General features: G+C 43.2%; 1 protein-coding gene across 1 annotated transcript; it reads left to right on the top strand.

Moving 5' to 3' along the window:
- The first annotated feature begins 5773 nt into the window (after nucleotides 1-5773).
- On the top strand, nucleotides 5774-8812 carry cd248a (CD248 molecule, endosialin a). The gene has a single exon (XM_034164333.1). It carries the CDS (start codon nucleotides 6017-6019, stop codon nucleotides 8297-8299), a length of 2283 nt encoding a protein of 760 aa, XP_034020224.1. The 5' UTR covers nucleotides 5774-6016; the 3' UTR covers nucleotides 8300-8812.
- The last annotated feature ends 3997 nt before the right edge of the window (nucleotides 8813-12809 follow it).

The following is a 12809-nucleotide window of genomic DNA, read 5'->3' as shown; positions in this document are numbered from 1 at the left end:
GCTGGTTTACTGGGATTTTCACACACAACCATCTCTAGAGTTTACAGAGAATGGCCAGAAAAAGAGAAGATATCCAGTGGTTGGCAGTTGTGTTGACAAAAATGCCTTGTTGATGTCAGATGAGAATGGACAGACTGCCTGAATGGGCGACCGTGTGATGCCATCACGTCAATATGGACCAACATCTCTGAGGACTGATTCCAACACCTTGTTGAATCTATGCCACGAAGAATTAAGGCATTTCCTAAGGCAAAATGGAGTCCAACCTGGTACTAGAGAGGTGTATTTAGTAACTAACTTTGAGAATTCACAGCATGGTGAAAAACTTCTAGATTATCTAGGTAAAGAGTTTCTCATGCCCAGAACATATTTAGACACTTCAAGCAAGTTCCCAACAATTTCAGAAGCCAAGACATGTTGGAAAATCCGAAAAACCTGAAATGGCTACCATTTGAACGTCTTATTGGATTTTGAAAAAGCCTCCAGGGGGATATTTGCTGACTTTATACTGCGATTCCTCACATTTCCCTGGACCTAACCTGAAATTTTTCCATTATTTGTCCATTTCTGAGTGAATAATGTCGGATTACTGATGCATTGTGAGTTACAATATTTTGCCGATGTGTATTTCTCTGTGCGTGCAGTTGGAGCAGTTTTGAGGACATCTGCAACTGGAAAAGGCCAAGGGGACACCCACATATCACTTGGTTACGGTGGTATATGGCTTTTGGGACGTGGGAATGGTCTGATTGTCTGCCTGGGCGGTTGCCAGCTCGGACCCATGGATGTGTGGCGGGATGGGGTGAGTCACATGCTCCAAAAATCCTGACCCCATTTGTTTAAAGATAAGACCTATAATATGTAATGACCACTCTATGGTCACTATCAAGACTCCTCTGTGGAATGACTGCAATTCCGAGCTTTCCGACTTTAATGTTCCCCATATGTTCTTCATTGACTTTATCATGATGGATTGCGGTTCTCATTGCGTGTTCAAGCACCACTAAACCAAAATATACCACAGATGTCAAGTTTAATTTCATTTCACGCAAATGTTGATAAAGTAATCCCTCATACAAACCTGGCTTTCTTTGCAAGGACACACAGATTTGTGGAAAAACAGTTACTCCGAACCGTAAAGAAGTATAACGTGTGCAACTTAAAGTTGGAACTGATTAAAATCTTCTACTGTGAATGAACTTAGTTTGGCATTTATTGAAGGCAGTCCACAGGCATTTTTAAGAAGTCGACGTGTGCCTTGGTGTGAATGAGCGCTCTATCTGTGACAGATAACTTAATAAAGCTGCCAGACTGTCACGACTTCCTGCTCCCGTATCACTCACACATTGCTCACATCAGCACATGGTCAAGCATCACGGAGTGCTGTGGAGTGATGCATGATGGGAGGCAGGGGGGGAGGTTTGTACAGAGGTTCTATGCTGGTTATCACTTTCCAAGTCATCATTATGAGCTACAAAGACAGAACTGTGGTAGAAGAGGTGGTTCTTTGGCAACAGAGTAGGATTGCCAATCTAAAGACCGGTGTAGCAGGATAACGTAACTCCCTGCTAAGTTATACCTACACCCTGGGGTATAAAATTGCCAAGACTGGTGTATTTTCTGGGTGGGCCAGACTATATCCCCCTCTTGTGTTTTTCAGACTTTGATATTTCTGCATTTAGACGTTTTTTCCAGCCACGTTTTTGCAAGGTAGAAGATCCAAACACTTGATAGCAACAAAAGAAGAACAAATAAGTCTGGTATTGACCCTGATGCCTTTTGCTCGCCGGTGCCAGTCCATGGATTTAGTTGCATGAAGTGGATGAAAAGTGACATTAACCCCTTAACACCTATTGTCGCATATATGCTACACTATTTGACTCAAATATGCAACATACCAAATTGACCAGTATGCCTGTTGTCGCAAATTTGCAACATACCATTATTATTATTATAACATTAGAACATAAATTATTACCAAAATACCAAAATTACTATTTATTTTTTGTGCAAAAGTGTAATTAATAATCTCAACATTATTTACCATCTACTTAAAGGCAAAAACACACACAAAATATTTTTTTATATACAGCTATATGAATTCAGGCGTTAAGGGGTTAAGGTCAACTCTGTCATTTTTACAAAGTGAAAATATCACAAATATCTTTTAGTTTTAAAGTAATGTGCTAATTTTGAAGGTTTGAGCATTAAAACTCTCAGATGCCAAAGGGCATTATGGGAAAATGACATATTTACAAATACACATGACTTGGGTGAAGACTCCCCCTGGTTGGGACACTTGTCCTTCGGAAGTTACTTTGTCCACTTTCCATATTTGGGCAGCCGTGCATCATCAAACATGGACATCGTTGGCAAGAGCCACTAACTCAAGGGTGCAGGAACTACCTTCAGCCAACAACGACCTTCGACATGAGATGAAAATCCTTATCTATGAAGCCATCGTCATGCCAAAGCTACTTTACAGAACGGAGACCTGGACCACCTGCTGGGTCCACCTGAAGACCGTGGAGTGATTCCACCAACGCTACCTGAGGAGTATCCTCCACATCAGGTGTGAAGACTACCATACCAAAGTCCTGGCTGAGCGCAAGTTCCAGACCATAGAGTGTGCTAACATCAAGAACCAGGCTTGGTGGGTGGGTCATGTCCCAATCAGATCCTCTAGTCCCAGCTGAACAAAAGAAAACAGTCCAGAAGAGGGCAGAAGAAACTCTACAAGAGCTGCTTCATCGACTGGAAGACCCGGGAAGAACAAGCAAGAGACCTAGCCAAATGGTGATCAACAATCCATACAGGAATGGAAGCATTTGGAAAAAATGCAAACGGAGAAGGAGTGAGAGCAAGATCCTGACCTGCAGAAGCTTCCAACAGCAAGCGTGTAACAAACAGTGTGCATCAAGACTGGGCTTGTTCATCATCTCCGCTTCCACAACCTGTCCAGGAACCAAGATTACTATGATGACGACTTCCCCAGGCTAGGCTGGAATGCATTTACAGCTGGGTGGACCTAGACAATGCCAGTGGAGTCACTTGTCCAACAACACAGACCGTTAGCATGACCAGAACTCAATCCCAGGTCTAGTGTTGGTAGCCCAACTCGTTATCCCATTGAGCTACTTGTCCTACAAATAAAAACACAACACAAAATCAGCAGAATTCATAGCCGCTCTTACGGAGTCAAAAATACCACAGTGACCACAATCATAGATGAACAAAATACAGTCCACGCTAAATTTATAGTGACTTTATTTGGAAAACATTGGTGCAAATCTCTGAAACTAGAAGATGATCTCATATTTACGTTCCTACCCAGGAATCAATGTTGCCCTGCTTTGACTTCAGATTTCAGACAATAGTCAGCTGAGTTATGGCAGCTGGACATGTGCTACCACCCGATTTCTCTTTGTCCTCTCTCACACGGACTGGAGATGTTGGTGTTCCTTCGAAACGCGAGGTTCCATTTCACCACCTTTGTTTTCATAGCAAACGCAGAGGCCCGGAGGCCTTTCTTTCACTACTTCCCCTCCAAATCTGAGTTATTAGCACCGAGCAGAGCATTGTTGTTTTGAACCTTTACTGTAAGCACTGGTATCTCCTTCTGGGCTGATGGTCTAGTCAAGCGTAGAAGTAGAACATCAGGCTGAAGTTTGTGCTTAGTTCATTTTTGTAATATCCCAAATTTAAATCAAATGGAACGGAATTTTGTCTTAATTAATACAGACACATCAATGTCATAACAATCCATAAATAACAGCTTGATCATGATGAAGATCTTGAAGGTCAAGGGTTCGGTTTTGAGCTTTAATTTAAATACAGAAATGGAGGAAGGATGCTACAGGCGCCTCTCAGATTTGTACCTGAACACTGCCATGCAGTGGACAATATTGAGTTTGCGAACGATACTATGGTCTTTGTGGAATCTCTTTTAAATGCCTGGATGACTAAGATCCAGGTTTTTAATGTCTTTCTGGACTTGGCCTGGTTGTATAGACCTTCAATTATCTTGGATGTGACATTCATGTCTTTGGATCCTTGACCTTTTGAGGTTGGGAGATGCCTGAGAAGAGCTAATGGATTCATGAGGCCACTAGGCAGAGATACTTGGTGATGCCAACATAGTAAACGTCTATAGGGTCCTGGTACTTCTTATAAAAATTTTTGCCTATTCAGTTGTCGCAACAAGTTGTCCCAAGCCATGACATTAATTAGTCGCCTAGTCCATGGTGGTGTTTGCATTCTAAATTTATTTCGGATTGATAATGCCCATTTATTTATTAATTTGTCTGTCTAACTGTTAGCCGGATTACGTCAAAACTACTGCACAGATTTTGAGCAAATTTTCACCATGGATACTTATTAGGCCATGGAAGATCCCATTAAATTTTGAAGGTGATCCAGATCCAGATTCTGGATCAAGTTTCACTTTATATAGGCTTTGAAGGATTACGTCAAAACTACTTCCTAGATTCTCACCAAATTTTCACCACGGATACTTATTAGGCCATGGAAGAACCCATTTAATTTTGAAGGTGATCCGAATCTGGATTTTGGATCAAGTTTCAGTTTATATAGGCTTTGAAGGATTACTTTTAGCAGGATTATATCAAAACTACTGCATGAATTTTGATGACGTTTTCACCACAGATACATATTAGGCCATGGAAGAACCCATTTCATTTTGAAGGATCCAGATCCAGATTCTGGATCAAGTTTCACTTTATATACGCTTTGAAGGATTACATCAAAACTACTTCCTGGATTCTCACCAAATTTTCACCACAGATACATACATATTAGGCCATGGAAGAACCCATTTCATTTTGAAGGATCCGGATCCAGATTCTGGATCAAGTTTCACTTCATATACGCTTTGAAGGATTACGTCAAACCTACTTTCCGGATGCTCACCAAATTTTCACCATGGATACTTAGTAGGCCATGGAAGAACCCATTAAATTTTGAAGCTGATCCGGATCCGGATTCGGGATCAAGTTTCAGTTTATATAGGCTTTGAAGGATTACTTTTAGCAGGATTACTTCAAAACTACTGCATGGATTTTGATGAAAGTTTCACCACATTAGGCCATGGAAGAAACCATTAAATTGTGGAGGTGATCTAGAACCAGATCCGTTTTCTGAATCAATTTTCACTTTATATATGCTTTGAAGGATTACATCAAAACTACTTCACGGATTCTCACCAAATTTGCACCACAGATAGATATTAGGGCATGGAAGACTCCACTGAATTTTGGAGGTGATCCGGATTTGGACTGGCAGACATCAGTAATCTCTGATTGCTCTTGTTGATTTTCTTTTTGTCCTGAGTGATTGGATGACCCCAAAAATGTATACAAATAGAGCTTAGGTGGTAAAATCCTGGAGTTCTTGTTTAACATCACCTTTGTGGCACGTGGAAGAGTTTGTCAGTGAGCTGGTCTGCGCAGAAGAGAATTTATGGATTTCTTGGAAAGAGTGAATCGGTTTGAGTATACTTTGACTTATTGGATGTGAGAAAACTTGTGCATGTTCGTGTAAATGGGGGAGTCACAAACTATATCCATGAGCAGATTTATGAAAACCATATGACATGCTCTAAAAAGAAAGAAATGTTCAGTTCACGACGCCCCCCGCCCCCATTCTTAAACACATATCCAAATCGTGCCCCCCCCCCTTTCAAAAACATACAATTCTTTTCCTCCCTCTTTCCCCTCCCGCCGACCCTCCTTCTCACTAGATCTCCCTCCCTCAGTCTGAAGTCTTGGGACAATCTGCAGGCATTCAAACGCTGCTGCAGATCTGTCGAAAGAGGGTGAAGAGCAGACGGCAGGAAAAAAAGAAAAGGCATTCAAATGAAGAGAGAAAAGTTCAGACAGGCAACAGAAACAGCTAAAAGAAAAAGTCACTTCTGAAAGGAACTTTCAAAAGTAGGCAGGTAAAAGTGCGACAAGTGAGAGACAAGCAGAGAAGAGAGAGATTCAGCTGTGAAGAAAGAATGTGCTCCCTCCTGGGCAGCGCCTCTGCTCTTCTCTTAACCCCCCTGCTGGCTTTGATCTTTGGACTTTCCGTCGTTCTAACACAGAACCTGAGAGAGACCGATGCCCTGTGCAATTCCAACGGGTGCTTTGTGGTTTATTTCCAACGCAAGACCTTCCTGGACTCCTGGAGGGCCTGCAAGGAGAAAGAAGGCAACCTAGCCACCATCAAACGCCAGGAGGATGCCGACGCTATCGCTACCCTCTTCTCTGATGTTGATCTGCGCTACTCACGCCTCACGGTCCGGGTGTGGATTGGGCTTCAGCGGCAACCTCGCCAGTGTACCGCTGCGCGCCCGCTCCGGGGTTTCTCATGGACTACTGGTGACCAGGATACGCAGTACACCAACTGGCAAAATGCTGATTCTTCCAATACCTGCTCTGTTCCACGCTGTGTGGTTATGGGTTACAGCACAGTAACTCATGAACAGAAAGACAATTTCAAATGGTTGGAAGGTTCCTGCTCAGTTCCTGTTGATGGGTATCTTTGTCATTATGCCTACCCAGGAATGTGTTCTATGTTGTGGCCCGAAGGCGCAGGCAATGCCCTCTACAGCACACCGTTTAACCTACAAAGCACAATTCTAACCCATGTACCTTATGGATCTGTTGCTGCCATGCCCTGCCCCACAGGCGTCAAGGATCTACAGACCATTTTATGCATGCTGAAAGACGATGGCTCAGTGGGATGGTCAGATGAATCTCCCCTCTGTCCCGACTCCCCGTTAGCAACCGACGGGTGTGACCAGAATAACGGTGGCTGTCAGCATATCTGCAGGCCAGCCAGAGACCACTTCTACTGTGAGTGTGCAGATGGGTTTGAACTCGGAGTTGACGGCCAGAGTTGCGAACTGTCTGATGTTTGCCAGGATGCACCGTGTGAAATGGAGTGTCTGCCTGTCTCAGATGGGTACCGCTGTGCCTGCCCTCAAGGATATATGCTTGCAACAGATGAACATGGTTGTCTGGATGTAGACGAGTGCCTCCAAAGTCCTTGTGAGCAGCTCTGCGTGAACACACTCGGGAGTTTTCAATGCCAGTGCAGGCAGGGTTATCAGCTAGACGAGGACGGCGTATGTGAGGATGTTGATGAATGTGCTAAGGACCCGTGTGAACACGCCTGTGAGAACATGCTAGGTTCTTACATCTGCCACTGCCATCTGGGTTTTTCACTTGTGCCTGATGACCCCAGCCGATGCCAAGACACGGATGAGTGCCAGATGCTTGGCACCTGTGAGCAGATGTGTGTCAACTACGAAGGTGGGTTTGAGTGTTACTGCGGTGAAGGCTATGAACTCATGTCAGATCACTACTCCTGTGAAAAGATAAAGGAACTAGACAGTAAAGTTGCTGCCACTCCTCCTTTCCTTTGGGTCACCCACCATCCTGGTCCTGTGTGGGTCCCAGAGGACTCTATATATAACTGGAACCTACAGCAGAGCCAGACTGACTGGCCTCCAGAGTTGGGAGAGCCTCTAGACTGGATGACAGACCCGCCTAATGTTGCGGATCCCAATGTCATTTGGGTCACCAGTGCACCTGATCTCCCTCTTGATTCAGCAGTAAACATTCCAACATCGGCATTAGAAGAGGAGCGCATGGACAGAGGAAGAGCTGGGCAGATTTCAGACTGGCAGGAGTTAGACCCTTCGCCCAGCATCCTCTCCACCTCTGCTCCGCCCACAACTAGTCTAAGCACTACATCATACTGGTATGAAGATGACGAAGAGGCCACCACAGATCAGCCGTTGCTTCCCACCGCTACGATATCCGAGGGGGCTTGGAATTGGTGGGAAAAACTTACAACTACCACACAAAAACCGGGAACGGAATCCAGTTACCAAAAAGAAACTGAGGATTATGTAAGTTTTAGTGAAACTTTACCTTTCCTAGACCACAAGGTGGGGAGGGAGGAAGACCGCTTTGATGACTTCTCCTCCCCACCTGGTTCCATCCAAGTTAGTCCTTCAGAGCAACCCCCAACTGATGGCATAGAACGAGGTGATATTTCTGTGCAAGAAGGCAGAAATCCGAACCATGGTACAACATGGCTCCTGGTTGGCCTTCTAGTGCCCATCTGTATTGTCATTGTGGTGATGGTGGCACTAGGTATCATCTACTGTAGCCGGTGTCCTGTTGAGACACACAGTAAGAACAACACAGACTGTTACCACTGGATCTCAGGGGCCCATGACAAACAAGGATCCCCTAACGCCGCCGCAGGGCTAAAAACCCACGTCTAAAAGTGAAACTTGATGTATACACAAACAGACTGTTTTAGAGCAGGACTGATGAACCTGGTAAGGAACAACCAAATGGTTTTCTCTGCTTCACTGTGGGAATTCAGTTTTGAACATATTTCGATATTACTGCTGATATTCGTAAGGGGATGTGAACGGACACCGAAAACCACTGAACATTTTTTGTTTTGTTTTTGGGCAGGTGTGGTTGTTTTGGTGATAAAATGTGCTTTGCGCACACACTGACCACACACCGTGACATCCGGCTGAGTAATGACTGCACGTGTTATTGTCCGTTAATATTTGGGAATGATATTTCATAGCCGGAGCTAAATTTGGAAATCAGTGTCTTGGTGTTGAATTGACACTTGGATTGAAACTTGACTGTCGCTCCGCTATGTCCAAAAAAATGCTCAGGCTTAAGTAAGTTAATTGCAATAGCGCATCACTGTAGATTACTGCTACTGTCAGTTGTGGTAAATGGATTTGGATTCGCTCACATTAGCAGTGGCTGACAAAGAAAAAATTAAAAGAAAAGTCAGTGTTACGCTGACAAGTCTCGTCGAAAGGTCGTGTTGGTCTTTTTTTGGTCTTCACGATGGTGAGCGACTCATCATACTGTGGGATAAAAAACAAGATTTCATGTCATAATATAGGAGCGTACATGCCTCTGTGAGAGCAATGCTGCACTTCTGGTTTTTGCCACCAGGCGGCGCCATCTTGAAGCACAGATCACAACAATAACAGGAACTAGGCCGACAACCGACCCTGATACTGGCCTCTCTCTCCTAGCCTGTGATTGGTTGACATCAGCGTTGGTCAGCCTCACTTTGGACAAGTTTGGGGGTGTGGCATGAGTACTGCTCTCCTATTGGTCGTTTAGGAGTGGGAAATTTCACTCCAAGATGGAGGCCAGCATCGACCCAGTTCATAGCTGGACGGCTGTCGCGCTGTAACAGGAAGCTGTACGTTTGGTTTTTGCCACCAAGCGGCAGCATCTTATAACAGAAAGCTGTAATTCCTATTCTTGCCACCAGGTGGCCTTTTGTTTATTTTCCCACAGTTTATGAAGTTTGACCCAATTATCAATGGTAAATATCATTAAAACCACTCCAAAAAAACATAGGCTTATAGACAACATGCCAAAATTAAGGTGAACAAACATATAAACAAACAAACTAACAGACAGCAACAGAGTCTTGTTGAATGACTTCAACAAGACTAACAAATGTCAAGAAAAAGGAGGCATTGCTGTGATTGAAAAATCCATCTGGACCTATGTAATATTTCTGGGAAAGCGACCATTAAATAAGTGTTGGTGTCGAATGATCGACCAAAATCTTGATTTTCTTTGTATATACTGTATGTATTTGTTGTTCTTTTGTATTTATGAATCAAATGTGTTACCAGCCAGCTGTTGTATATCGTGCGAGCATCACATTTTTTGTTTGGTGCACAGTATAAACCCTTTTTTATCAGCTTTCACTGCGTTTAGAGGTTAAACTTACAAATGTTCCCAATTTAGGGTCTGGTGTTTGATATTTGCATCGACTTTACTCATGAAAAGCTCTGATTATGTAGAACGCCTCACAAAAAAGTGTTATGTTCAATGGGAAATGGGAAATCAGAATTTCCGGCGGCACTAGAGCCACGATTTCTTAAGGTGTGTTCACTCTATGATGTGAAGTAGGTGACACTGCCTGACATAGCAGGTTCTCAAAAATCTCTGTGGAACACCATAGAAGGCTCGCTCCAGCCTTCCAAATTTCTTGCTTTCAACGTAGGTCGATGTAGTTCCGCAGAGGGCAACATTGTACTGGCAGAACTCGATGTTTGGTGATGGTCCACTTACTATAGAGGGTAGTACAACTTTCGCTACTAGACGGCAGATGCATTGGTAGCGCACTCTACTGAGCAGTCGCCTCAACGCTTGAGATGTCACATGACGTAGCCTATATATACTCAACATAACTCCTCAATTTCCTTACTTGCTAGCAGCGTGTTGTCAAGTCAGGTTCTACATATTCCTTCACATTTTTTCATATTTCTTAACAGTGTCATAGCGAAAATGAGGTAGGGGTAGTGGAGTTCAACTCTTGCGTGAATGCCAAAGATTTTTAAGCATATCGAAAAAAATTTCCATGACCACAACGAACATCGGCCTTGTCCAAGTGATGTCAATTTAGCCCCTGTGGAGTCTGGGCCAGATTTCATAACACAGTCTAATCTTATTTCATCAAATAAACTCACTTAGTTGACTAATTTTTTGATATTAGTCGTTGTACAAATCGGCTAAAGTTTTGCATTACCCGATTAAAGTTTTTAGCCTGCTGTAGAGGAGGGTAATCTTATTTTACTTGACAAAACTTCAGTGTCTTACCTCAAAAACCCATAGCTATCATGTACCAACACTTGATGGAACACTCAAGAGCACCCCATGTCGCTAAAAGGAGAGCAGCGTTGAGTGCACAAAAAGACTTGATGGAAGTGTAGAAGAAGAAACTGAAGAGTGAAACTGCTAGGCTATGTGCTGACAGCGTCATTCTGCATTTTGTATGTATTCGTAAATGTTAATAAAGCCAGTTAATGAAACAAACGCTGGATAGTTCACGACAACAGCCAACCCAGATGTAAACAAAACTGTCGCGCAGAGAGCCATCTCTTAGCAACGACATGCACAAGGCCATCATGGTTGGGAAAACCATCGACTAACATAAGACGGCCAATCTACAAGTTTAGCCATCGATGTAAAATGATGATTAGGTGGATAATGTTGGATGACTAACCCTAGTCGACACAAAGATTAGACTGCTTTAATGAAACCGGGCCTTGGTCGACGTTACTCAAATTTTCACTCTCTGTTGGCAAACGCTGGGCTAATCATCACTGTGACTGGGCCATTACTCTCCAATTTAGGAATAGTTTCTCAGCCCTGAATTTTGCATTTGATGTTGGATTAAAATGATTAATTTTAAAAGTGACTTTGGTAAAACAAAGAGCACCAGTTGAGTAGCTGAATGGGATAAGGAAAGGGGCTACCAATACGTAGGCTTGGGTTTGATTACCGGTCATGTTACTTGTCTGTCCCAGGACAAGACACTTCCTCTGCATTGTCCTAGTCCAACCAGGTGTAAGTGGATACCACCTTAGGGTGGAGAAGTAACCTATGATGGGGAGTTGTAAACCCTTATCTACTTCACGCTGATTCATGGATGAGCACCGGAACCAGGAGTGCCAAAAAGGGGAGCATAAGGAGAAGGATTGTAAGGGGGGCCTATGATTGACAAGAGCCCAGAGAGGCCCCTAGTACAATTATAATACTGACAAAATAATATGGGGGTGGCTCAGTAACATTTCTTTTCATGGTGCCCAAAATCCCTGGCGGTGACCCTGACCGGAACCAACGGGTCTCAAGTTTGTCATCGTCTCCGGAGCCCCGCTGGTTGCAAAGAGATCCTGGAAAAAGTGTTTTTCAGACTATGCGGCTAATGCAGTAGTATATCCTGTGTTTTGTGGCAGGTGATAGTTCTAGCGCCACCTTGCATTCCCTAGATATCTAACAATATAACAGGGCAACGGTTTCCAAAATTATAAATCGCACCTCTGAAGAATACTGCTCTGGATATTTGGAAGAACAGACATTAAAGATGAAAGATAAAAAAACAACAACAAAGGGTCGTTGTTAATTTAATGGTGCGAGAAACATACCAAATGTAAACAAAATGATGTAAACAAGTGTTGTGTTGTTAAATACTGTGAAGTATAACGATCATGTGATGTCTTTCTGTTTCATGTTAAATAATTGTGAATTAAAACGTTGATGGTCTTCAAGGAGGTGTGTCTTGTCTTGATGATGTCATGAACTTCTGGAGTCAATAAAGTAATGTATAGAGGAGCTTGACAGCTAGGACACTACAATGCAGAAATGACGTTTACGCTTTTACAGGATCTAGTTCGTAATACCAAAGGTTTTAGAGGAAAGTATGCTAGGATGGGCCGGCGCGGTCCCCCACCAGCGGCGGGGAAGCATTGTGAGTGTGCTGGCGGATGGAATGCGCTGATCAAAACCAGGTTCTGGCTTCGAAAGCCGCTCTCAGAGGGGGTCTCTCTCTCTCTCTCTCTCTCTGTTTCTCTCTGACCTATTTTCAACAGTGTCATCCCTCAGCAAGCAGATCCAATCCAGAATCAGCTGAGTTTTGCTCACTCGCACTAAAATATGAAACATGTTTTTCTTGGAGGAGGGGAGAACATTTACTTTTGCACTGTGTGTTGTTCTCGCCAATTCAGGTTATGTTCCTCTTGGGCCATGGGACAAAATATAAGTTGCACTTTATATTACAACACTATAATACATATAAACTGTGTCATATGTAAGCTATAATACACTAAACACGATAATATTTGTTGTCTTTATGCTGAAATATTATGAAATATTATAATGCTTACTGTATTATAGTGTCTGATTCTGTTGGAAACTAGTTGTTTTGATTTATTACCTATTTTTCCCCTAGAT

The sequence above is a fragment of the Thalassophryne amazonica genome, chromosome 23, assembly GCF_902500255.1.
Source record: "Thalassophryne amazonica chromosome 23, fThaAma1.1, whole genome shotgun sequence".
Lineage (NCBI taxonomy): Eukaryota > Metazoa > Chordata > Actinopteri > Batrachoidiformes > Batrachoididae > Thalassophryne > Thalassophryne amazonica.
Note: the sequence above shows the minus strand (reverse complement) of the source record. Positions and strands in the feature narration are given on the sequence as shown.

What these genes read in the sequence shown, in the direction of transcription:
- cd248a (XM_034164333.1), top strand. Translation starts at nt 6,017, where the DNA reads ATGTGCTCCCTCCTGGGCAGCGCCTCTGCTCTTCTCTTAACCCCCCTG.